Here is a 24,416-nt window from a genome sequence, read left to right as displayed (position 1 = left end):
ACCTCTCTGGGGGGAAAGCCCTAGTCCTCCTGAGGCTCTCAAGGCCCTGCAGACCTGCCCCTGCCCCTTCCTGCCCTCCCCTCCTCCCTCTCTCCCCCTCACCCACTCTGCTGCAGCCACGCGGGCCTTCTCACTGTTCCTCCGACATGGGAGCCCAGTGCTGCCCCGGGACGTTTGCACGGGCTGTGCCCCGTGCCTGGGGTGCCCTTCTCTCACGTCATCATTGTTCCCCATCCGGCTTCCCTGCTGTGTCTGGTGCCACAGCCTTCAAGGCCTATCCCACCGATGAGCAAGTGCGGAAAGCTGGAGGAGGCCGTGCAGAGACTGAACGCCTTGGACACGGCCGGTGGGAGTGTGAAACGGGGCGGCCGCTGTGGAAACGGGTTGGTGGTTCTTCAGAAAGCTAAATGTAGAACTACCGTGATCTGGCGACTGCTGGTGCGGTGTGTAGTCACTAGAACGGAAAGCAGGCTCTCAGCCTGATGTTTGCACACACACGTCCCCTTCAGCATGATTCCCAGTCACTGAGACGTGGAAATAACCCGAGTGTCCACCGAAGAAAGTGGCTCACCCATAAAATGATCATCCAGCCTCGGCGAGGAAGGACGTCCTGCCGCCTGCCACCACGTGGATGGACCCGGGGGACACTGCACGGTGACAGGAGCCAGGCACAGAAGGACACGTCCCGCGCGACCCCACGCACAGGGGGTCCCTAGAGGAGTCCCGTCCTCAGAGGCAGAGAGTGGATGGTGGGAGCCAGGGGTGGGGAGTCCGTGCTTCATGGGGACAGGGTCTCAGTCTGGGGAGATGGAAAGTTCTGGAGACGGATGGAGGGTGGGTGCACGACAGTGTGTGTTTGATGCCACTGGACAGCTCAGTCGGTTAAGCGTCCAACTTCGGCTCAGATCATGATCTTGCGGTCCGTGAGCTCGAGCCCCAAGTCCGGCTCTGTGCGGACAGCTCAGAGCCTGGAGCCTGCTTCGGATTCTGTGTCGCGCTCTCTGCCCCTCCCCACTCATGCTCTCTCAAAAAATGAATAAACATCAAAAAAAAAATTTTTTTTTTTAAATAGTACGTTTAAGTAGGCTGTATGCCCAGTGCAGAGCCCAGTGCCGGGCTTGAACTCATGAGCCGCAGACCCAGACCTGAGCTGAGATCAAGAGTCAGATGCTTAACTGACTGAGCCAGCCAGGCGCCCACAAATGGTACATTTATGTGCGCTTACCACTTTTTAAAAAGGAAAAAATCCGAGGAGTGGTTGCGGAGACTGGCCTAATACAGGTGGGGGAGGAGAACGTGTTCCACAAGAGCAGCCCCCACGGCGAGTAGCAAGCCCGGCCCAGAACCGGGCTCCCCGGTCCCCTGCCCCCAGTGAGGAGTGCACGATGCTCTAGTCCCGCAGCACAAAAGGACTTGAAGCCAGGGTCCAGAAAGAGGCCCTCAGAGCAGGGGCCCCGATGCCACAGTCGCTGCCCGGGGCCAGAGGCACAGGCATATCCCGGGGCAGCTGTGGCCACGGGTCCCAGGAGCTCAGACACCTGGCCAAAGGTGCTGGGGTCCCAGCCAGATGCGCAGACACCAGGCAGCCCCCTGCAGACCCTCGGCACCAACGCACTGCCCAGCACCCACCACGGCCAGCGACAGGAAATAAGCCAGAGGGGGCCACGGCATTTAGGAACAGAATTTATTCCAATTTAAAACAGAATTCATTTCAGGAGAAAGATATGAAAAGTCAATTTCCATCAGGTATCTCTGGATTAAGGGGTCAGGGCCCCGACACGATGAGCAAAGCCTGCCGTCCAGCCCGCCCGACCTCGGCAGCCTTGGCCCCAGGACGTTGGCATTGAGCTAACGTGCCCATCCCCCAGCGCTCACAATACATGCATTTCAAATGACAAAAGGTTTAAAAACAGTATTTTTATATAATATTCTTCTTTAAAATAGGTTAAGGTTTAAATCGTCTGAAATCAGGCCTGTGTAATATACAAGTATAACCGGAGAACGTCTGCCGGCGGCCTGCCGGAGGATCCCCGCACGGTCCCCGCACGGCCGCGGGGGGGGGGGGGGAGGGGGGGCGTTGGCACTGGGAGCAGGCGCGGCTTCCCCTCTGCTGGGGATCTGACGGCGCAGCGGGAGGGGCGGGAGGCCCGCACTCTCGAGAAGGTCCACCAGGGTGTAAAACAACACAAACAAACCTCACAAGATGGGCGAGGGAGGGGCCCAGACCACGTGGTCCCCCCCGCTGACATTGGCACAGAACTGGTCTCGCGCCCCCCGCGGCGCACAGCACCCGCCCCCCTCCCAGGGTTCCGGGAGCACCAGGCTCTGGCTTTGGGGTGCTGGGCATACTGCTCCCTCTGGGAAAAGTGAATACTTTGGGCGCCTCAGGCCCGCGGCGCACGTCACCCTGAGAGCCCAATCCAGTTCCCTGGCGATCCGGGCCCCAGAGAGGCGCTAAGACATGGAGGTGCCCACCCAGCCAGGACCCTGCGTTCCCCGCTGCCGGCCCACAGCACACACCTCGCATACACACACGGCACAAGGGCCCTTTCGGTAGAGGCACCGAGGGACGACTGGCACAGAAAACGGGGGCCCTGCCCCCCCTGCCAAGTCTGCCCCCAGAGAGGGCCGATCGCCAGGAACGCAGCCACCCCGCCCTCAAGGGACTCTGTGCGGGAGCCACAAGACTCGTCCTTTCTCCTCCGGAGCACAGAGGAAGCGGGCCAGGCACACAGGACCGGCATCTGGGCTGGTGGCTGAGCTGTTTCTACCGTGTTTGAAGACGGCCCCCATAAGCAGCAGCCACACAGACCGCTAACGCGCCGCGACCAGATGTCCTGGGCGGGTCCAAGGCATCACCGGCGGTTCATCCCTGTTACTTTGTGCAAATCAAAACAACCACCCCACAGAAAAACACTGTAGTGCTTGCTCAGTCTACATCAGATGAAACAGCCACCTCATCCCCCCCCCCCAAAACAGCCCCCTGCTTGTTCCCACCCTCTGAGCCCCTCGGAAGAAGGGGGCTCAGGCAAGGCGGCCCCGGCTCTGGCTCAGTGCGTGGCCGTGGCCGTGGCCAGGCCTGGAAACCACCAGGGGGCCGAGGCGCCAGCTACCGGCCTCCACGCGGCCTGGCCGCCGCGGGCCCTCGATGGCTCTGGGCAAAGTGCGTGTGCTGCGTGCTCGCTTCCCGGGGTGGGGCTCGGGGCGGACCTGCAAGACGTGGGGGCAAGTGCTTGCTGCCGGAAGCCTCCGAGAACCCCGCCAGGGGCGACTCCTCCGCTCCTACCTCCAGGGGACAGACCTGAGAAGATTCTGAAAAAGTCCCCGCCCCACTCGCACTGTTTCCAAACTGCTTTCAAAACAGAACACATCAAAAGTGACTCCCAGTCCAAGGGGGCCTCCTTCTGGCCTCCTGGATGCAGCGGGGTGCCCTCGGCCAGGGCCGGAGGGTACGGGACCCTCGGGGGTGTGCCGATGGCAGCCTGCAGGGCCCTGGGAGGGCCCCCAGAGGTCTGCGGGGGCGGGGAGGGCTGAGAGCCAGGCCGTCTCCCCGACCAAAGAGTGGGCACACTGCGTTTTCCTTCCTCACCAAAAAAAAGAAAAAAAAAAAAAAGGTTAGGCACTTCCCAGGGCGGGCAGCGGGGGGCGCCACCCACCCCCACTTCTTGGAGTCCAGGGTGTCAATAACTTAGGAAGAGAAAGAGAGAGAAGTCACAGTCCCCAGGCCTCCGCCGCCGCGCCTGTGAGGGAAACGACCAAGAAACGAGGGGAGGGCAAGCCGGGGAGTCCGAGGCCGGCGGCTGGCTCTGTCCCCGCGTGACCGCCGGGAGGCCGCCGGCCCGGGGCCGCTCGTCTCCACTTGTCTCCATCCGTTCTTCTGTTTCCTTTTTTTTTCTTTTTTTCTTGTTTTATTTTTTTAGAAAAAAGCGAGCCCCGAGTCAAGGCCAAGAAAAGGCGGCCTTGCCGCTGACACAGGTGAGAAGGTGCACGAGGTGTAAGAAAGAAAGACGTACGTCCCCTGATAACTGTGAAATAAAAACCATTTGTTAAAAATATGAAAACGAAATCAACCGGTCTGCGGGCGGAGCCGGGACAGCCGGCCGGGCGCGGCGCCCCAAGGAGGGGCCCGCCTGGGGCTCCCCCTCTTCCCTCGGGCGGCCGCGGCGAGGTCACACGAGGTTGTACTCCTTCAGGTTGAGCTGCAGGATGGTGTCCTTGACGGCCGCGAACACGAAGCGGATGTTCTCCGTGTCGGTGGCGCATGTGAAATGGGAGTAGATGATCTTGTCGCTGTCGGGGTTCAGGTCCACGAACATCTTCAGGATGAACTCCCGGGCGGCCTGGGCGTCCCGCTGTGGCCCTGGGGGAGGTGGAGGCGGGTGAGGCCCCGCCCCCGCCGCGCACGCGCACATACAGAGGCACCGCCTCCTCCCGGCTCCCATGAGGGCCCCGCGTGGAGGCCACAGGCCCCGAGCTGCGGTCTCCCGAGGCGGCAGCTCCACCAGCGCCTACCGGCCTCCACGCAGGTCACCGCCCCCCCCCACCCCCCCCCCCCCCCCCGCACGCCTCTCGGTCGGACAGCCCACCACCTCCAAACCGCACCCACCTTCCTTCCCACCGCGTCCCCGACACACCCCCGTCCCAACACGGACGGGCACGTGGCCTCACGCATGCACACACGGCCCCATGCGCCCCTGCACACGCGTGCACACTTGCACAGCCCCGGCCCGGCTGTCGGCCCACGGCCACGCGACAACAGTCCACCAGCCGGACAAGGCCAATGGGGAGGCAGTGGCCAGACCCCGACCGCCCCGGCCTGGGTCCTCTCCCTGTCCTGTGTCCTGGGAGGCAGCTGCGGGGATGCCGAAGGGCAAGGTGGGGGCCGTCTCTGCTCGGTTTTGCCCTCTGCTGGACCCTGGGCACTCTCTGGGCCACCCCTTCGCTGCCAGTGCCTCGCTCCCTCCCAATGCAGGGGTGGGAGGCGGGGCGGACTGCCGGCTGGGTGGCGGCCTGGGAGCACAGCGTCCCGGCGGGCGGGGCGGGTCCCTCTGCCGCTGTGCACCAGGCGCAGCGCACGCCCTCCCCAAGAGGACGCCCCCGCTGGGGACACAGAGGCTCGGGAAGGAGCACCGAGGCAGGGGGCCCGTGAAGCCACCAGAGCTCCAGGAAGCTCCCGGGCTCGCACTAACTGAGCCACCAGCCTCTGCCAGGGCCCGTGCGAAACACCGTCCTCACCCGCGTCCCCGCATCGCAGGCACTGAGGCCCCGAGAGCACGCGGGACGAGCGCCCGGCGCCCGGCGGCAGAGGGGCGGAGGAGGCCGGCTCACCGTCGAACTCCGGGAAGTAGTCCACCAGGTGGGAGTGCAGAATCTTGTCCTCCAGCAGGTCCTTCTTGTTGAGGAACAGGATGACCGAGGAGTTCTGGAACCAGGGGTAGGTGATGATGGTCCGGAACAGGGCTTTGCTCTCCTCCATGCGGTTCTGCGGGAAGGAGGGGGTGAGCGTGGGCGGGGCCCCGGCCGCAGGGAGGAGGAGGAAGCGGAGGAAGGTGCCTCACCTCGTTGTCCGACTCCACCAGCACTTGGTCGTACTCACTCAGGGCCACGAGGAACATGATGGACGTCACGTTCTCAAAGCAGTGGATCCACTTCCTCCGCTCCGACCGCTGCCCCCCCACGTCCACCATCCTGCGGGGGACAGGAGCCCGGCGGGGCTCAGCACCCAGGCCCGCAGACAGACATCTGCGAGGCCTCGGGGGCCCCCCCCACCCCGCACCTGTTGGGCCCGGCAGAGCCCCTGCGGGACACGCTGCCCTGGCCGGGGGCACTGCGTCCGGGCACCTGCCCCTGAAGGAGTCCCAGGACTGGGGAGCCCGGGGGCCCAGGCGCTCGGGGAGGGGGGGGCAACCCCTGGAGACCCATCCCCTCGTCTGCGCATCATGCACAGATGTCTGTGACACACGGGGAACGGTCTCGATCTCCACAAGGGGACGGAGATAAACCCTCGCGCCATGAGCCTCGGCATCACAAGGGGGCGGCTCAGAGAGCAAACTGTCTCCGCCAGCAGGTCTCCTGCCCAGCAGGACCAACATGCGGAAAGTAACAGTACTAACAACACGCTCACAAGCAGAAGGAGCAGCAGGGGGAGGAAACACCAGGGACACCCCATCACGCGGGCCTGCCTGCAGGGGTTGGCCGCTGGCTACCCGGGAGTTGCCTGGCCCCAGCCCCGGCCCTGAGAAGGCAGGGGTCCCCGCGAAGGCAGGGGTTCTGGCCGCGGCTGCAGCGGGGGCTGCAGGGAGGGGCTGACAGGGCTGTCGCCGGCCTGGCCCACGGGAGCAGGGCTTCCTGGCAGAGCGCTCCCCCGACCCGGGAGACTCCAGAGAGCACAGGTGGATGGTGGATGTGCCAGGGTGACGCTGAACGGACGGGACAGTGGTGACAGGAGGGCGGGGACTGGCCGAGGGCCCTGTGTGAGGGCCAGTCCGGGGAGTGCCATCAGGGCTGACGGCATCTGGGGCCACGGCCTTACTGGAAAGCGAGGCCTCCCCAGTGTGGAGCAAGGTCTCCACGCAAGGCCCCTGTTTGGGACCAGGCCCATCTCCTCACACACCGGGGCCGTCAGGCCGTTACTCAGTGCTGTCCCAACTCCGCTGAGGGGCCAGACCCAAGCTCAGTGCCAGGGCCCCGAGGCTGTCTCCACGAGTGCACGGCTGGAGGGGAGGGGTGCGGCTGGAGCGGAAGAACGCAGCTAACGAAGGGTGGGCTGGCTGGGGAACAGCAGTGGCAGAGGGTGGGGGCCCACGACAGAGCTCAGGCACCCCACAGAGAGGGGGCGACAGGGAGGGGCACCAGGGAAATGGTGCCAAGAAGAGGGGACACACCCAGCTCAGGCTCGGGCAGGGGAGGGGGAGGACACAGCAGGCACAGGACACGCAGAGGTCAGGGTGAGGCCGCGAGGAGTCCCTGAAATGGGGGCTCGGGGGAACCCTCGTCAAGCCGCAGCCTGTGCTCTGGAGACCTCAGGTCTGAACTCTGAGGTCACAACCCCGCCGAGGATCTAATTAAAACAGAAAGCTGTCACCAGGAAAACGGGCTGTCGGACACACACAGGGAGGGTGCCCACAGCTTCTGAAGGTTCCGGGGACCCCAGAGGGCTTCCGACAGAGGCCCGGCAGGTAAGAGAGGGTGCGGACGGCAGGGAGGGGTGAAGGCCAAAGGGCCCCTCGGAACACAGCCAACAGAGCTGGCGCTTTGAGGCCACGGAGCGGGGCGCCATGGCCGGGGACAGGGGCCACGGCTGACCGCCTCTTTGGGACCCCCGCCCAGGAGGCACCGGCCCCTTCCCCAGGGTGAGCCTGCACACAAGGAGCAGAGGGCGCCGTGCCGGGGGCGCTGGGCTGAACGTCCTCCAAACGAGTGCACCCAGAACCGGGCACGGGACCCGCCGTGGGAGCAGAGCCACTGCAGAGGTCACTGGTTAGGAGGAGATCACACTAGACAGGGTGGCCCTACTCTGATCACCGGTGTCCTTACAGGAAGAGGGACAGCTGGCCGCAGACACATGGAAAGAGGCTGCGTGGCCACAGAGGCAGAGACGGGGTGGTGCGCCTACAAGCCAGGGGGTGCCAAGGACGGCCGGCGACCCCCGGGAGCCGGGAGACGCACGGAACAGACCGTTCCGGCCTCGGAAGGAACCAGCCGTGCCCTCGCCTCAACCAGCTCTGCCTCCAGAGCCAGGACAGAAACAACCGCCCACCTGTGCTCCCTTGTTACGGTGGCCCAGCAGACGTGCACCTGCCCTCTGCCACTTAGCGACTCTCCACCAGCTGGGACCCCACTGAGAGGCCGGCCCAGGTCCTCAAGGACCTCAAGGCACCAAATCTACTCTGGCCACACGACTCTGGCCCCAAGCGAGAACCGCCGCACCCCTTCTGCCAACGTGCCACGAGCCACAGTGGGCCCGAGAGCCAGAGTCCAGGGCCCTCCTGTCACCCAGCTCTGTGTGGGTCCCCAGGGCCGTCAGGAAGCCCGCACTGCCCTGAAGCGTATCCAGGTCTGGCGGGAACTCCAGATCACCCTCCCTCGTCTGAGGCCCCGTCACAGAGGGCCCCCCGGAAGACCCTCCCCTCCAGGCCGCCTCTGGCCAGCTCCGCCATGACCCGCGCCACTACTGGGACACGGCTCACGTGGAAACTCGGTGGCAGCTGTATGAGCCTTCTCTCCCATCGGGGCAGGACGCTCCCTGGGAGCAGAGGCCGGGACCCAGTGAATCGCACTGTCTCCACAGCAGGTGCTTGGGCCCCTCCTTCCTGCAGTTCACAGAGCCCCAGGCAGCCCCAGGGCCACCACCCCCAGGGAACCAGGGCGCAGGTACCTGAAGATGATGTTCTCCAGGTCGAAAGGGTACTCGATGATGCCGGTGGTGGGCACTCGGACCCGCAGCACGTCCTGCTGGGTAGGCAGGTAGCCCGAGGTGGCAATGCGGTCCACGTCGGCCAGGTAGCTGTAACACGGCAGGGACGAGGCTGTTCGGGCCAGCGCGTGAGGGGTGGGGGGACGGTCTGGCCACCACGGTCCCCCCAGCAGCCCTCACTGGCAGGGGTGAAGCAGCCCCGCCCTGGGTCCCGTGGCCAGGGGAGCCGCACGACTCGAGCCGGCTCTGAGGGACTCTCTCCCAGGGGACTTTCCAAAACGAACCTTCTCGTTCTAGCACAGTAGCAGAGGCTCACAGAAAAGTGGCCACAGCAGACGCTCGGGCACAGCCAGGCTGCCTACAGTGACCACGTCTCGCCAGCGTGGCCCACGTGTCACGAGCAGCAGGCGCCCGACAACCCCGTCGTGGCCCTGGCTGGGACCCGCGGGGCAGGCGCGCTACTCACTACTTGGCGGAGTCCGAGAGCTGATACTCGCGCCTCCGGTCGTAGCACTCCTGGATGCCAGGGTCGTCCCACAGGGTCTTGATGGCGTGGACATACCGGTGCTCGAACGTCGTCACCTTCTCCACATCGACCTCACGGATCAGGAGCGCGTTGGCCTGCGAGCGTGGGTAGGGAGAGCCGTGGGCTCGCCGGGGGCCCGGCCACACGGGACGCCCGACCGGGGCGGGCCGTCACCCGGTTAGGCGGGAGCGCGCGTCAGGCGTGGGCAAGGGTGGGCGGCAGCGGCTGTGCCCCGGTGAGCAGGGCCCGGGAACGAGGCGGTGCCCGCGGGTGGTGCCCGGCTGGGTCAGGGCCCTGCTCCGCGGGGCAGCAGGCGGGACCGGAGGAGACCGCGCACACGCACAAGCAGATCCCGTGAAAGGGACCGAGGGCAAACGGGACGACGGAACGAACACCACCGCCAGCCAGCGCAGGAACCGAGTCGGGGAGCCGCTGTCTGGCCTGCACCCCCCCGCCCCCCGCCCGGCACACAGGAGGCTGGGGGTGGGGCTTGGGCAGAGGAACCTGCCAGCGGAGGGGGAGGGGCTGGAGCTGAGCTGATCAACGCGGCCAGTGGCTTCTTCACTCACAACTACGGCAGGAACCTGCACAGCGCCCCCGAACCCGCAGGGCGAGGGGAGCCGCTCCTGGGGAACCAGGCCCCGAGGGATGCCCCAGACACGCACGCACACACACACACACACGTATACACACGTGTGCACACACACAACAGCGAGGCAGGTGGCTCAGGAGACTCTCCATTTCTCCTCCAGCCCACTCCACGTGCCTGTCCTCAGGGTGGTCAGGCCCACACAACCGGCCACCAGCTGGGGGACCAGGGAGGACACAGCCGGACAGAACTCAAGATGGGGAACGAGGGAGCCCTAGCCAGGGCGAGGGCTGCCCCCACTTGTCCCCCCTCCAAACGATGCTCTCCGGTCCCCCGGCCGTGGCCTCCAGCCCTCACCTGCCTCTCGGTCAGGGGCCTGGAGAAGCAGGCACCGCCCCCGAAAACCCACTGACTGTGCACACGTGGAGATCGGGGACCGGTGATCTGCTTCTGTAAAAGCCCAGAGAGGAGTGTCGTCAGCTTTGTGGCCACACTGTCTCTGCCAACGCAGCGAAAGCCACTGGGGACTCTACGTAAACGAGTAAGCGTGGTGAGAACCAATAAAACTGTTTACAGAAACAGGCCACAGCCGGTGGCCCCTGTTCTGGACGCTGACGGACACCTACGGTCCAAACACGGGACCCGCGGGACACGCGGTCGGGACGCCGGAGGGGGCCTCGGCGGTGCAGGTCACACTGACCCAGACCCAGAGGACAAGAGATTCCAGCAGGCCCCGTACGCGCGGCTCACGGCCAGGACGGCAGGGACCCCCCAACAAGCCCAACACCAGGCCCTGCTGGGGGGTCCCTGATCATCTGTGAACCAGGCATAAAGGGAGGAAGGTGCCAATCGGAGATACATCAGCAATCTAGTTGATCGACCTTCTTAAGCCTCGAAGCAAATGGATTAATTTAAACCACCTCATGTTAGCCCAGGGCAGACTTCTGGGGCTGAACGAAACACTCCAAAAACAGATCTACAAAAGCAAAGCCGAGGGAGGCCAGCAGCGCGAGCCCACTGGTGCGGGGCCGGCGGGGACGCTGCGGCGAGAGTGGGCTGGTAGCTCCGCCCAAGGGCAGACCCCGAGCTGCCCTGGGACCGCCCCCCCCGTCTCCACTCCTGAGAACAGGCCCCCGAGAGCGGAGAACAGGTGTGCCAACGAAAACCTGCACGTGAGTGTCTCAACAGCAGGATTCACAAGAGCCAAAAGGTGGAAACGATCCAAGAGTCCGTCAGGCGGTGAGTGGATTCACACAGGGTGTCCTCCACGCACGGGCACGTCCACAGATGAACGTGTCCACCGCGCACGCGCACGTCCCTCGGCCGTGGCAGGAGCGAGGCGCCCACCCCCGCCGCCCCGCGGAAGGACCCCGAACACGCGACGCTCAGGGAGGGAACCGAGCACGAGAGGCCACGCGGGGTGTGAGTCCGGTGTGTGAAACGTCCGGAACAGGCTTATCCGCGGACAGGAAGGGGGCTCGTGGGGGCCGGGGGAGGAAGGGGTGGGGGAGGTCACGGCTGAGGGGGACAGGGCTTCTTTCTGGGGGGAGGGAATGTTCCCCCATGGGTGTGGTAGTGCCTTCACAGCTCTGTGCGTCAGAAACCCGTGCACTGCGCACTTAAGTGGAGGCCTGCACGGTGGCTGAATTCTGTCCCAACAGCTGTTAGTGAAAAAAAAAGGAACGGGGGTGGGCGGCACCTGGGTGGCTCCCTCAGTTAAGCGTCTGACCGGCTCAGGTCATGATCTCCAGGTTCATGAGTTCAAGCCCCGCCTGGGGCTCGGTGCTGACAGCTCGGGGACTGGAGCTTGCTTCCGATTCTGTGTCTCCCTCTCTCTCTGACCCCCCCCCATCACGCTCTGTCTCTCTCTCTCTCAAAATAAATAAACATTAAAAAAAAAAAAAGAAAGAAAAGAAGGAAGGAGGGGTGCCTGGGTGGCTGTCGGTTAGGCGTCCAACTCCTGATTTTGGCTCAGGTCATGATCTCACGGTTTGTGGGACAGAACCCCATGTCGGGCTCCGTGCTGACAGCGTGGAGTCTGCTTGAGATTCTCTCCCTCCCTCTCTGCCCGTCCCCCCGCTCACAGGTGCGCTCCCTCGCTCGCTCTCCCTTTTAAAATAAATAAACTTAAAAAAAAAAAGGAAGGGGAAGGCCCAGAGCATCACACAGGGTGCCGAGGGGCCCGTCCCCCGGCCGGCTTCCCTGCCGTAGGACGGGAGCGCTAAGGCCCGGCCAGGACGGGCCCGCACAGGCGCTGCGAGCAGGCAGGCCCTGGCAGGGACCGGGGATGGGGGACGGGGGCCGGGCCCCACGCCGCGTCCAGCCCGCCCGCTCCCGCCCGAGAGCCTCACCTTGTTCTGCTCGTACTTGTACAGGATCTTCAGGGTCTCCATGGCGCGGATCATGGCCTGCATGGCGGTGAAGATGTTCTGATACACGAGCTTGGTGAAGCCCCGCTTGTCCTCCTCCGAGTAGCCCGCCCCGTGGATGATGCGCATCTGCTTGATGAACGTGCTCTTCCCGCTCTCGCCCGTGCCTGCAGAGCAGGGCGCGTGAGGACAGGCCGGAGCCAAGGCCGGGGGCCCACCCGGCAGAGGAGGGCCCACGGGGGAGTCAGAGCCCAAGGGCCCAAGGGCCCAAGAGCTCGGCGCTCGGGGCGGGCGTGGGATACGCGCGGCCGGCACGCCGCCGGTCTGGGAGGCGCGTCCCCCGTCTTACCTCCCTCGTGTCCCCAAGCATACGACCCTGCCACACGATGGGAAACTGGGGCTGGGGGGCTGGCGCCTGCGGTGCGTCCGGCACCGAGGTACGACACGGGCAGGTACCCCAAGCGTCCGGCCCAGCCACCTGGCAGGGGTGACTGGCCTCCGTGAGCGCTTGCCGGGTACGCTGGGTCTGGTGCCCCAGGGAGGCACGGGGCCATGTCTCCGCCACATGCCACCGCCCCTGGACTCTCAGGTGACAAGCTACTCCTCCTCCAGGGCCCCCACGGCCGGCCGGCCCGCTAGACCTTCCCACGCCCACCGTGGACGCCAAGCGTCACGTGGCGACATCTCCGCGGGCCCCCGACCAGGGGCCCCACCGAAGCCGGCCTTCCTTTGGGTCAAGAGTCGGGTATCCGCACAGAAGCCTGGACGCTCTAACGACCGAATATGTCCCCACAAAGGTCCCCGAAAGCTCCTTCCCCCTTAGCCCTGAACTCACAAACCCACCCAGCGTCACGCCGCCTGCTGAGCGCTCCACGCTCACCCGGAGCGCCCACGGCACCAGGAGTCCAAGCCCCGTGTCGCACGCCCACCCAGAAGCCACGCCAAACCCGGCGTCCGCTCCCTTCTCCCGGCCCGCTGAGCTGGCACGCACAGCATCAGCCCCGGGGTCTCCCTTCTCCCCCGTAAGCACGAGCGGCCGCGGGGCTCACCGAGCTGCTCCAGGGCAGCACGCTGGCCCCCGCCTCAGCCTCCAGGATCAAAAGGATCGGAGAGCCAGCTGGAAGGGGGCTACGTGGCCACCGCACCCTCATCCCGGCCCCACAGAGCCCCGGACCGGCACGCTCTGATCTCGCCGCGGCACAACGCAGCCCGGGCTCCCCTCCTGCGTCGGCCTCGCGCCCCCAGGTGGAGGGGGCACCCCACACTCAGGGCCAGCCACCGCAGAGGCTGTTAATGCCCACGGACCTCCACGACGCCCCCTTCCCGAGGGGGAGACCGAGGCCCCGGCAGTGAGCGCGGGCCGGACTCCGTGACTCACTTGCAGCCGACAGAGGACAGATGACGGCGCGTCACTTCGGAGACTAGGTCCGCACCGCCCGGCACCACTGGCCGAGGGGAAGGGGGGGCGCCACACCGAGCACGCTCGAGCGGCGCTGGGCAGAGAGGCCACGGGGGGGACCGCAGCCGGACGTGGCCGACACGTGCTCTGCAACCCCATGAGGGACCCCGAACCAGGGCCACCCAGACCCCGGACCCCCAGAGACTAAGTCCCGGAGTGACGTGATCACACAGCAGAGACAACCTGTAACTCCTGAGAGCGCGACACCTGAAACTGCTGTCTGACGACCCTCCACGGGACCCACTCGCAGACCGAGGCCCCAGACGCGCCCCGCCCACTGCTCAGGCTTATTTTCACCGCTCTGGGTCGGTCCACGCACCTCCCGCGCCGTGGCCCGTGCGGCGATCCGCGCTCCACAGAGCCCCGCGCCCTGGGGGTGGACAGTGGCCGCTGCCCGAGTCGGGGGCTCTCTCTGCAGGTGTCTGCGGCCGGCACCCCCCGCGGCCCAGGAGCTTCCGCAGGGGACCGGTCCTGCGGGCCCCGCGTGTCCACACTGTCCCGCGGCCGGGAGGCCCTGAGCCACTATCTGAGTGACCGACTGCACTCGGGGAGACCCGGGCCCCTAACCAGACAGCACGAAGCGGGACCTTGGCTGCCTCTCTCGTTCCTTCATCAGCTGCCTCGGATCTGCCGCGGAGTAAGTGAAACGACCTCGGGTCCCCTTGGGTCTGTCATCAGGTAACGTGGTTACCTGCCCACCCTCCTCCATCCACCCCCCTTCAAACAATTCGCCTCTGCTGTGAAAGTGACAGGAGGCCACCTGCGCGCCCTGACCGGCCCCCCCGCCCCTCGGCGAGGGTCCCACACTGCTCCCCCTCACCACACACCGCGGGGAGGGGCGTGCGTGCTAGGAACGCAGTTTCTCCCGTGCCTTCCTCCTGGCCAGCGCCTGTCCCCTGGGCGCTGCTGACCCCAGGCCGACTCGCTCTCTGGGGGGCGACCCGGGCACTGTGGGGGTCGCTGTGGGGGTCGGGCAGCATCCCCGGCCCCACCCCCTCGATGGCAGGAGCCCCCCAGTGTGACAACCACAGATCCCCAGACACGACCCAGTGACCTCCAGGGGGCAGGACTGCCCTGAGAAGTCCTACTTTTGACAAAAACGCTGCTGCAGGAAAACTGCCCGGCTGGTCTGTTCTGGTCTGTTCGGGAGGCTCGCTCCCAGGAAACAGCTAACCAGGTACCCGCGTTACAGCCACAGCCCCCGACGCAGCCCCGCAGGTCAGCCCGCCGTGCAGACATGGCAGGTCGCACGCCGAGGCCACAAGGCACCGCCCCGAGGGCAGCACACGCGGGAACCTCGGCACGGGAGAGGCCAAGGCCACGGCTCCCACAAGAGGCGGGGGGAGACCACGGGAGGGGCCTGTAGACCGCACCGTGTGCAGCCGAGGACCGACCCCACACCGGCTCCTTAAAAATGAAGGCAAGGGGCGCCTGGGGGCCTGGTCGGGTAAGCTTCCAAGCCTTCATTTCGGTTCAGGTCATCATCCCACAGTTCGTGAGCTCAGGCCCCGAGCTGGGCTCCACGATGCTGACGGTGGGGGGCCTGCTGGGGATTCTCTCTCTAACGCTGTCTCTGCCGCTACACTGCTTGGGCGCTCTCTCAAAATAAGTAAACTTGAAAAAAAATAAATGAAAAACAAAATTTGTAAAAAATAAAAATAAAAAAATTTTGTAATTAAAATTACAGAACAAAAATAAAAACGAAGGCAAAAGAGGGAAGCAGCCCCCCGTGGAGGCTCCGGGGGCCGTGCACACACGTCCACACACACGTGTGCACACCCGCACATGTACACAAGGGCACACGAGTGCGCACACCCACACCACCCACCCACACCCACGCCCACGGCTGTGTCAATCAGCACAACATACTGCTGTGAGCCCCGGGGGGGGGGGGGGGACAGGAGGTGAGGCAGGTGTGCCCGTGAAGGGCCCTCGATGCCAGAGCCCCACATCTGGTACGAAGCCGGGCTGAGGGAGGACAGGGGGTGGCGGGGACACTCTCCGTAAAACCGAGATATAAGCAGGATGTCAAGGAAGCCTGAAACACACAATCAGCTCCCGGAGAGGTCGGGGGCACCGGACAAGCTGCGTGGCCGAGGTCCCACGGTCCCTACCTAGCCCTGCTGTCTAGTCTGGAAGCGCCCCCCACACGGCAGAGTAGCCACAGCAAAGACCGAGGCTGTGGTCAAACTCCAGCAGAAGCGAAGTGCACAAAGACAACGTGAGACGATGTGCCGGCTACCCTAATGTGAGATAACGCGTTAACTGACCCGATTGCAGCAATCGTTTTGTGGTACGTGAGCGCATCGAATCATCAAGCTACATACCTTAAACCTGCTCAGCATCGACATCGCTCACGTGTCAATAAAGCCGAGGGGAGGAAAGATGCAAAAGGGACCGGCACGGCCGACAGTCCCCATCTGCCTGGGAAACGGGGTAATCAGTGACCCTGCCCACGGCAGCCACGGAGAAAGGAGGGAATGGAGAGAAAGGCAGGTGTGGACAGGTGAGGACCTCAGAGAAAAATGCCACGTGTCGCGTGTCGCGTGTGGCGTACACCCTGGGCCTACGTCAACGGAGCAGGAAGCCTCCCAGGCCCGGTGCCGCAGCACAGCAGGCGGGAGCCAGCAGGGCCCTCTGCCCCGGCACAGGCCAGGCCCACTGCCCAGGAGGCGCTGGGCCACCGCGGCGTCCGGGAGGGAGGGCTGGACGCAGGGGACCAGGCTCCGTGCAAGACTGAGCTGGCCAAAGCAACCCAGGCTCGTTTTCCAGATGCCCCGTTTCCGGGGCCAACTGAGCCCCCGCCATATCCGTCGTCACGTAGCGCCTGGAAGCTGGGACTGGGGCCTGTGACAGAATCCCTGGCCCCAGGAACTGCCACACGCCTGACCCGACGTGCACCTGCCCACAAGCGTCTCGGAGGCCAGGCCTGCCTGGACCTCACGGCTGAGCCCATCTGGAACCAGCCACTCACCCAGCCCCGCGCCGTGGTCGACGCCCCGGGTTCCAGTCAGCCCTGCCCCCCTCACCTCCCACGGGGCTCTGTCCTGCCCGACCCACCGCCCCGCCCAGTCTCCAGCCTCCGGTGCAACCTGGCTGGCCCACGCTCACACTCCCCCTGAAAGACATCTGGTTGCACGTGCCCTCCTGGCTCAAAACCTTCTGGCTGCCCCCCAGGGAGGGAAGGCCCCACCTCGTGCCCAAGCGTGTGACACACCCAAGACCGGGCCCCACTCCCCCACGCAGACTCGCCTACCGCGCCCCTCCTCGCCCCCAACCACGCAGGCACAGCTGCCCTGGACCCCGGAGCTCCAAAGTCGCACGCTCCGACAAAGACCGGTGTCTTCACTCCAGCACCCACGTGTGACTTCCTGGAACTTTCCTACAGCCGCCGAGAAGCGGCATCGGCCCGGAGGCCCCCCACGGCCCCCACGGCCCCCACGGCCCCCACGGCCCCCACGGCCAGGCAGGTGGTTACAGCGGCCCAGCCGTGCTGCGGAGCGCACTCAGAGCCTAGTGGGAACCCCCGTGGACGCATGGATGAGATGGGTGGCGGGGGTCCCTGCGGTGGGGCGCTCTGGGCCGAGTGATGAAATCACACCGCCTCCCTGGAAGGAACCGTGCCGGCGCCAGGTCCTGGCTGGGGGCAGACCCCAAGTCCACGGCCGTGGGCCCCCGGCCTGCCTGCAGCTCATCGTTTCAAGGAGACGTCCGTGGGCACTTGTGCCGCCAGGGGACATAAGCCGCCCCCGGCGCGACTGGAGCTTCCTTCGCAGAAACGCAACCTCAGGTCTTCCTAGAAGTGCCCTCGGCCCCCTGACACTCCACCCCTTCTCGCTCCAGACGATGCCACCCCAGTTATTCATGCGGCGGGGGGGGGGGGGGGGGGGGGGGGTGTCTACCCAAAGCCGCCTGCCCCCAGCCCCCAGCCCCCACCCCCCAGGCCAGCTCACGGAAGATGCTGCACAAGCTTTTTGTGAATGAACAGAATGAACTTGGCCCCCATCCAACGGGCTGGCTCCGCCAAGCATCCCCCGCGGGTCCTCCTCATCCCGGTGCCGGGCGGGGGACTCGACTGGTTGTTAACTCAGGGACAGGGAGCCCCTGGGGGGCAGCCCAGCCTGGCGCCTGCCCCACAGGATCAGATGGGACGCAGCAGGACCGGGAGCCCGTGGACGCCCCCCGGGTGCGCCCTGACGCATCCCTGGCAGGAGGGTCGCATCTGACCCACGCCCAGCTGAGACAAGCTGAAAAAAGAGGAAAGAAAGTAGAAGCCAGAGTTGGAGGAGATGCCGCTGTCCGCCCTCACTAGGGACCGAGCTCTGGGGGATGGGCAGGGGGTGGGGGGCAGGGAGGAAGGAAGTGTGAGCCCTAGCCCCAGACGGGCGGGAAAGGGACCCAACGCCGTGGGGGCCAAGGCCTAACAGGCAGGAAGCATGGGACCGCTGAACCCTGGACCCCGGGGGCAGGCCGCCACGGTTCCGGCTTGTGGGCAGTGAAGCCGGGAGCTCCTGGGACTGCGGGGAGACCACGCGAGAGCACCCCTGCGACCTGGGACTCCCGGATACCCCTGGGACCTCAAGCTGTGCCAGCAGGTCTGATATCAGAGACGGGACGCTGACCTTACCCAGGAGGACAGAGACACTGTAAAGTCCTTGAGCAGCTGAGGATGGCAAGTCAAGCCCGCTCATTCCTTCAGTGACACCACTGTCCCCACATCCCCTCTGGCGAGGCGCAGAGGGATACACTCCGGAGGGTCACACAGCCAGGGACCGTCGGACCTCCACAGCCTGGGGCCATCTGGCCTCGGCGTTGGGGCGGAGCGCTCGTCGCTCGGGTGTGGGGCCCAGAGAGCGAGAAGACAGCAGTGTGCACCTCGATGACGAGGGAGAGGAGGGAGGACACCCGGGGCTGGGGCCGCGGGGCGCAGACGCCGGGCCGTGACGTCGGTTGTTCCTCCCAGCCCAACGGTGGGACAGCTGTCCCTGCTGATGTTGGTGGGTGTCCTTCACCCCACACGTGTCACTGCGCCCCCGCTTTTGCCCCCGTGTGCCAAGTCCTACTGTAGCCCTTCCTGGGGCACCGAGGTAGTCAGGACCCTGTGAGCCCCCAGTCCTGCCCAGCCCCCCATCCAGCCCAGCTGGGGAAGAGGGACGGGGCCCGCACAGCTCACCGACACCTCCACAGAGGCTCGGAGGACAGGCCAGCTGGGCAGAGATGGCGAGAGCCTCCCGTTTACGCTCCTGCCCCAAGGGACTCTGGGAGTGTTCTAACCTGACACCTCCTGTCCCTCTCAACACGATGCCCCGGGGCCAACACGAGGCCAGTTCCCAGGGGACCGGCCGGAGCTGCCCCTTCAGAGGAGTCTGCGAGCGCCCGGGGCACAGAGCACCACCCAGCTGCCAGGGCTCAGGAAAGGTAAGGAGGAAAGGCAGTGAGACGGTGAGTCCCCGTGCTGCAGGACAGGGTGGCCCCGCTCAGGGGCAGAGGGAACTGCCAGCCAGGTGGACGGTGTGGTCGAACAGAAATGAGATGGCGGCCCCCGTCTGTCCCTCCCGCCATCCCTACTTCCGATTTCCAGAAGACAACGCCGAGACCGGGAGTCACGCAGAACAGAAACCCCACCCCACACCTGCCGGCCGGGTGCTGAGGGGTGGGGACAGGTGCCTCCCAGGGCCGTCGCAGCTGCTTTCATAGGGGACGTGGTGCAAAGTGCCCAGGAGGACGGGCAGCGACAGGATCAAAGGGCTCCCTCTGCCTGCCGAGCACCTGCTGTGTGCCAGGGGCCTCAGTGGCACCATCACACTTAATCCTGGGACAGTCATTCCCATCAGACGGAGGAGGAAACCGAGGGCGGGAGCCGTGGTCCCGCCCCAGAGCCAGCGCCCCCCGACTGCTCCGAGCCGGCTGCACAGGGAGCCCTCAAAGCAAGCCCCCCACACCCACCAGCAGGAGCCCCCGAGGAGGGTAACCGTGAGCTGTCCGCTGGGGTCCCCATCTGTTCACATCAGAGCAGAGGGCCACAGGTGAGATGGCATCGGGCCCACCTGAGCAGGGAGGCTCGGGTCCCCAAGGGCTGTGGTGGCAGCACCAAGTCACTCCCGTCCCATTTCCCTGGGGGATGTGAATTCCGTTAGCAAATGGAAGTCACCGGCCACCATTCCTGAGACTGCAGGCTCTGCACCGGGGGCCGGGGTGGCAGAGACCCGAAGGTGGGGAGCAGCAGCGGGAGCAAGGACGACACCGCGCGGCGACTGAGTGGCCGTGAGATGGGACCCAGACGCGGGCCGGATGCCCCACAGGGGACAGATACGGTGGCTGCCCCAGAAGACAGGCACCGGGACCGTGGGCACAGGAGCTACAAACACCTGCGAGAGGCTGCACACCTGAGGGCTGGGATGGCGGTTCTGTGAGCAGCCCGAGCCCACGGACCCCAGAGGCTGGCTGTCCTCGGCTCCCGGGCCGCCCTGCCCGCCGGGACAGCCGAACCCGGCAGGGGCCCGCAGATGGGGCCCCTCCTCCCGAGGGCAGTGGGTCCGGCTCAGTCCACCCACTCAGTCCACCCGGCGTGGCCCGGAGCCCCAGACCAGACGCGCCCGCCCCGGCTGAACTTTGCACCGGGCACCATCTGGGACCGAGGGGGACAAACACACCTCCCCTCCCCCTCCCCGGACTTCTGTAAGCGCCAAACGCCGGGCACCACGAGCGGCGATGCCCGTGGCCGCGCTCCTGGGGCTGCACCGGGGAGGGCTCCACCACAAAAACGTGAAAGTGAAACCTCTTGTGGTTAAATATCTGAGGCAGAACACTTCCTCATGTCCCACCGCAGCCCGGCTGGGCACGGCGCACGCGGGGAAGGAGCAGAGCCTGGAAAGGCCTCGATCTTCCATCAGCGCATCTGCGCAATGGGAGCTCAGCGCCCCCGGGGCACACCTGGCGGCCCCGCGGGAGGGAGAGAGAGCCGCGTCCAGGCGCTGGCGTCCTCCCGCACGTGCAGGGAAACTGAGGGAGGGGGCGCTCTGAGGGCAGCGCGGGGCTCCCGCAGCACTAACACGGACTGCGCCCCAAGAAAGCACACCCTCTGGGCAGGAGAAACGAAATCTGGATTTAAGGGGCGTCAGGCACATCCTGGGGTGGGTCACGGGCCCGCCACAGCCCAGGGGCTCCCCGAGGTGCCTCCCGCTCTCCGGGGTCGCAGGGCGCGCAGCACGACCGCCCTGCCAGGAGCCGGTAGCCACGCTCCACACGCTCCGCTCGGCGCCTCGAAGCCCCGGGAGGCGCGCCCTTTCCACCAGGGCCACCACACCCCATGCCAGATTCCGGGCCTTTCCACTGCCCTTTGGGGGCCGGCGCAGCCGACAGGAAGCCTGTGGAACTGACCGCCCTGCTTTATTTAGAAGTCCCAGAGCCGCGGAGGCTCAGCCGGGCCGTTCGCTGCCACCTCCAGTGACCGGGGTTCCCGTGAAGATCTCGATTTTCAAATAAACCCGCCCTAAGGAACAGACGAGGGGCACCCCCAAGTGACAGAAACACAACAGCAAAGGACCTGGCCAGAAGAGGTCACGGGAGGCAGAAGCCAGCCAGGCCTGCCCGGGACCCCTGTCCCTAGAGCTCCTAACGGGGTTTCAGCCCGCAGGCCACGGGGTCCTCCCGCGCACAATTCTGAGTCCTCAGGACCCAGATCCCGGGAGCTGGCCCCGCTCAGCCGCGCCCTCTACTCCCGCTCCGGACAGGACAAAACGGTAACCAGAGCACGGCCTGACCAGCGGCACCCAGAGAGCCGAATGCGCGCATCGCACACGTTCACACACACACGGCCTACCAAACACGCACGTGTGTATGCGGCTTTCTGGTGGACAAATGGAGAACTCGCTTCGAAAGCCCTCCCCAAACACCTGACGAGCCTACACCCCAGCTCCACAGCCCACACTGGACCCCGTGTGCTGGCACGGAGCATGGCCTGGGGCGGGGAGGGGGGGGTTCCCAACGGGGGCGACCCTGCCTCCAGGGCACCCCAGGCATTTGCTGCTGTGCTCTATGCCACAGACCTTCACCTCGGACCCGCAAGCCCACCCCTTCGTTTTCCCATCTGCCCCCCATGCCTAGCACGTCACGGCCTCGGGGACGGGTGCATGACCCCCCACAGTGCAGGCTGGCAGGGGGACGGCTGGGTGCCTCTCCAGGGTCACGGGGGGGGGGGGGGGCAGAGGTGTGGGGCTGTAAACAGGCAGGCACCAACACCTTCAGCAGGTGGCCCCGCTGGGTCCCCCAATCCAGGGACACTGGAGACGCACACCAAGGCTGCAGAAGCGTGAGCTGCTGACCTGCCCCCTCGAACCCCACTCAGCCCAAAGCCTGCGTGCTCAGGACAGGTGGCGGGCGGGAGCACCTAGAGGCTCACACAGCCCCCAGGCCAAGGCCAACTGGTGGTACCGTTACGAGGCCGAGAACTTCCGAAGCCCCCCTCCCATGATAAAGTCTGTGTCACACTGGAGAAGCCAGCCAGAGCCATGCTGTCCCCCTAAAGACCCCTGGGCCCCACTGCAAGTCTCCCCCAAACGTGAAGATTACTCTCTGCCTGTCTTTTCGGCAAGGATGGCCTATTTTGCAGTCTTCGAGTAAATCGGGACGTATGTTTGGAAAAAAAAACAACAGGAAAGGTACTTCATCAAATGGGGGCCCACGTGGGTTACCACAAGCAGGAAATGCAATGCATCCCCCTCAAGACCTGCCACCTCCCAAAGGGCCACCCACCACTCATTCACCTGCAGGCTCGGCTCCTCTAAACCCCCCGCCACTCTCTGGGCGCACCCGCCTGGGCCAGCCGCCCGCTCCCACTCTGGGCCCGTCCAGGCTACCCCTGAGGGCCAGTGAGCATTTCCAGCCTTCCCCGTGGTGCAGGGCGCAGGGCTGGGGAGAGCAGGGCAGGGCCAGGGTTTCTGTTTTGTAAACGACCTTCCTGCCTTTGGCGGTGGTGCCCTGCGACAGCCCTCACTAGGGTGACAGCACTTTGCCAACAGCCGGGCCCACTCGTCCCTACAACAGGTGTGCCTTGGGGCCTTCTGCAGGAGGAGGCCGACCTGGGAGAGCCCGCTCTCACCAAGACAGAAGGAAGGGGTTTGCGGAAGGGTGGTGAGCTGGCCGCTTCTAAGAATCTGGGATAGTTCCTGCAGTGCCCGCACCCTGGCCTCGGCCGGAAACAGAAACCCCGAGGGAACGGAAGGCTGTCTTCTCCCGGAAGGGATGTAAAACCGTTCAAGGAGGTTCTCCCCGCAGCGGGAATGGGGTGCTAGACGGGGGACAGACCCCCCGCACACAGGAACAGGGCTCCACCTGCTGGGAAGAACCGAGACAAGATCCCGGGAGGTGAGGGGCACAGCTAGCGGGTGACAGCCCAGAGGTCCGCTGCTGAGCAGACGCTGGGGCAGCGACCGGCTAGACTCCGTAAAGCAGGGACAGACGGCCAGCCCTGCGTGGGCAGGGGCTCCTGCGGTGAGAAGTGGCACAGGGCTGACCCTCGAGGGTTCTGGGTCCCTTCCCAGGCAGTAGAGGCAGGGGCTGACCCCACAAGGGCCTGGACATCTGATGTGGACGGCAGAAGTAGGGGAGGATTCCCGAGGCCCGACGCGGACAGCACAGGCACGGCTGACCCCACAGGGGCTGGGACTTGCCGTGCACAGCACCGGGCAGGGCCGGCCCCGGAGGAGGCCGGGGCCTGATCTGGACAGCACGGGCAAGGCTGACCACGCAGGGGCTGGGACTTGCCGTGGACAGCACCGGCAAGGCCGGCCCCGGAGGAGGCTGGGCCGTGCTGCGGACAGCACGGGCAGGGACGGGGGCCCGCCGCGGACGGCACGGGCCGCGGGCAGCACGGCGGGGGCGGCCCCACCCGGCCGGCGCGGACGCCCGCTGGCCAGCGGGACCCCGGCAGGCCCGGCCCCACTCACCGAGCAGCAGCAGCTTGAGCTCGCGCCGGGCGTCGCGCTTGTCCCGCCGCAGCTGCTTCTCGATCTCGGCGTTGATCCGCTTGGACTCCTTCACCTCATCGCTCAGGCAACACGCCATCATGGACTCCAGAGTCATCGTCCCGGCCCCGGCCGCCCGCCGGCCGCCCCCGCCGCCGCCGCCGCCGCCGCCGCCGCCGCAGCCCCCCGGCCCGGCCCTGGCCCTGGCCCGGAGCCGCCCCGGCCGCGCCCGCCTGGCCCTAGGCGTTCGGCCCCCGGGGCCGGCCGGTCCGCCTCGGCCGCCTACGAGCGCCGGTCCCCGCTCGGCCGCGCACTCCCGCCCAGCTGCCCCGCGCCCGCGCCCGCGCCGCCGCCGCCGCCGCCAACCGCAGCCGCCGCGACCGAGCGACAAGCGGTGCACAACCTAACCCGCGCCTGGACAACGCCGACGGGCGGGCAGTGCGGCCAATGGGAGGGGGCGGTGGCCCGCGCGCCCGCCGCGGGGGCGGGACTAGCGGCTGCGCTGGGCGGGGCGACGCGCGGGCGGGGCGGGGCGGGGCGCGGCGGGCGCGCCCGCGGGTTAGGTTGCGCCGACGTGGGAAGGGGGACGCGCAGCCGGGAGCCGGGCGGGGCCGCCCGGGATTGTGGGAATGTGGCGGACTCGGCCGGCCGGCTCGTCTGTGCTCGGCTCCGCGCGGCCCCGCTCGGGCGGTCCGCTGGGCCCCGGAGCGAGCGGCGTGGACCTCGTAGCTGCCGTCGCGGCACCCGGGGACCTCGGCCCGCCGCGAGACGCTGGGGTACCAGCGCTCACGGTCTCCCGGGAGGCGCCTTGGCATTGCCTGGCCGGAAACGAACCTTCCTCTCATCCGCTAAGCTTTAAAGGAACGCCTCCTGTATATGGGGCCCGAGCCCAGCGCTAAAGCAGCGCCTGCTATATGCCCAGCAGGAAACAAGCATTAATGGAACACTGACTATAAACCAGGCACCGAAGCAGGCATTACTCCAGCGCCTACTGTATACCAGCCACTTACAAAGCGTTAACGCAGTGCCTGCTATTTGCGGGGTATTATGTTCCATATGCATATGAAGCAAGCGTTAATGGAGAGCCTGCTG

General features: G+C 66.1%; 1 protein-coding gene across 1 annotated transcript; it reads right to left on the bottom strand.

The window, feature by feature from the left end:
• Positions 1–1,666: 1,666 nt before the first annotated feature.
• On the bottom strand, positions 1,667–23,451 carry GNA11 (G protein subunit alpha 11). The gene is made up of 7 exons (XM_047096362.1): positions 23,307–23,451; positions 11,883–12,067; positions 8,883–9,037; positions 8,378–8,506; positions 5,559–5,688; positions 5,329–5,482; positions 1,667–4,360 (listed from the first exon to the last, which is right to left on the bottom strand). The coding sequence occupies exons 1-7, from the start codon at positions 23,440–23,442 to the stop codon at positions 4,170–4,172; spliced, it is 1,080 nt and encodes a 359-aa protein (XP_046952318.1). The 5' UTR covers positions 23,443–23,451; the 3' UTR covers positions 1,667–4,169.
• Between the last annotated feature and the right edge of the window lie 965 nt (positions 23,452–24,416).

This window comes from Lynx rufus, unplaced genomic scaffold (genome assembly GCF_022079265.1).
Source record: "Lynx rufus isolate CCGP_SWC_20201006 ecotype Redwood Valley unplaced genomic scaffold, mLynRuf1.p SCAF_4, whole genome shotgun sequence".
NCBI classification, from domain to species: Eukaryota; Metazoa; Chordata; class Mammalia; order Carnivora; family Felidae; genus Lynx; species Lynx rufus.
The sequence above is the reverse complement of the archived record's forward strand: the minus strand, read 5'-3'. Positions and strand labels throughout refer to the sequence as shown.

Excerpts from the sequence above, each read along its gene's own strand:
- GNA11 (XM_047096362.1), bottom strand. The coding sequence starts at position 23,442 with ATGACTCTGGAGTCCATGATGGCGTGTTGCCTGAGCGATGAGGTGAAG. Across the intron at positions 9,038-11,882 it reads ACAAGTACGAGCAGAACAAG|GCCAACGCGCTCCTGATCCG; the intron begins GTGAGGCTCTCG and ends CCACGCTCGCAG. Across the intron at positions 5,689-8,377 it reads CTGGAGAACATCATCTTCAG|GATGGTGGACGTGGGGGGGC; the intron begins GTACCTGCGCCC and ends TGTCCCCCGCAG.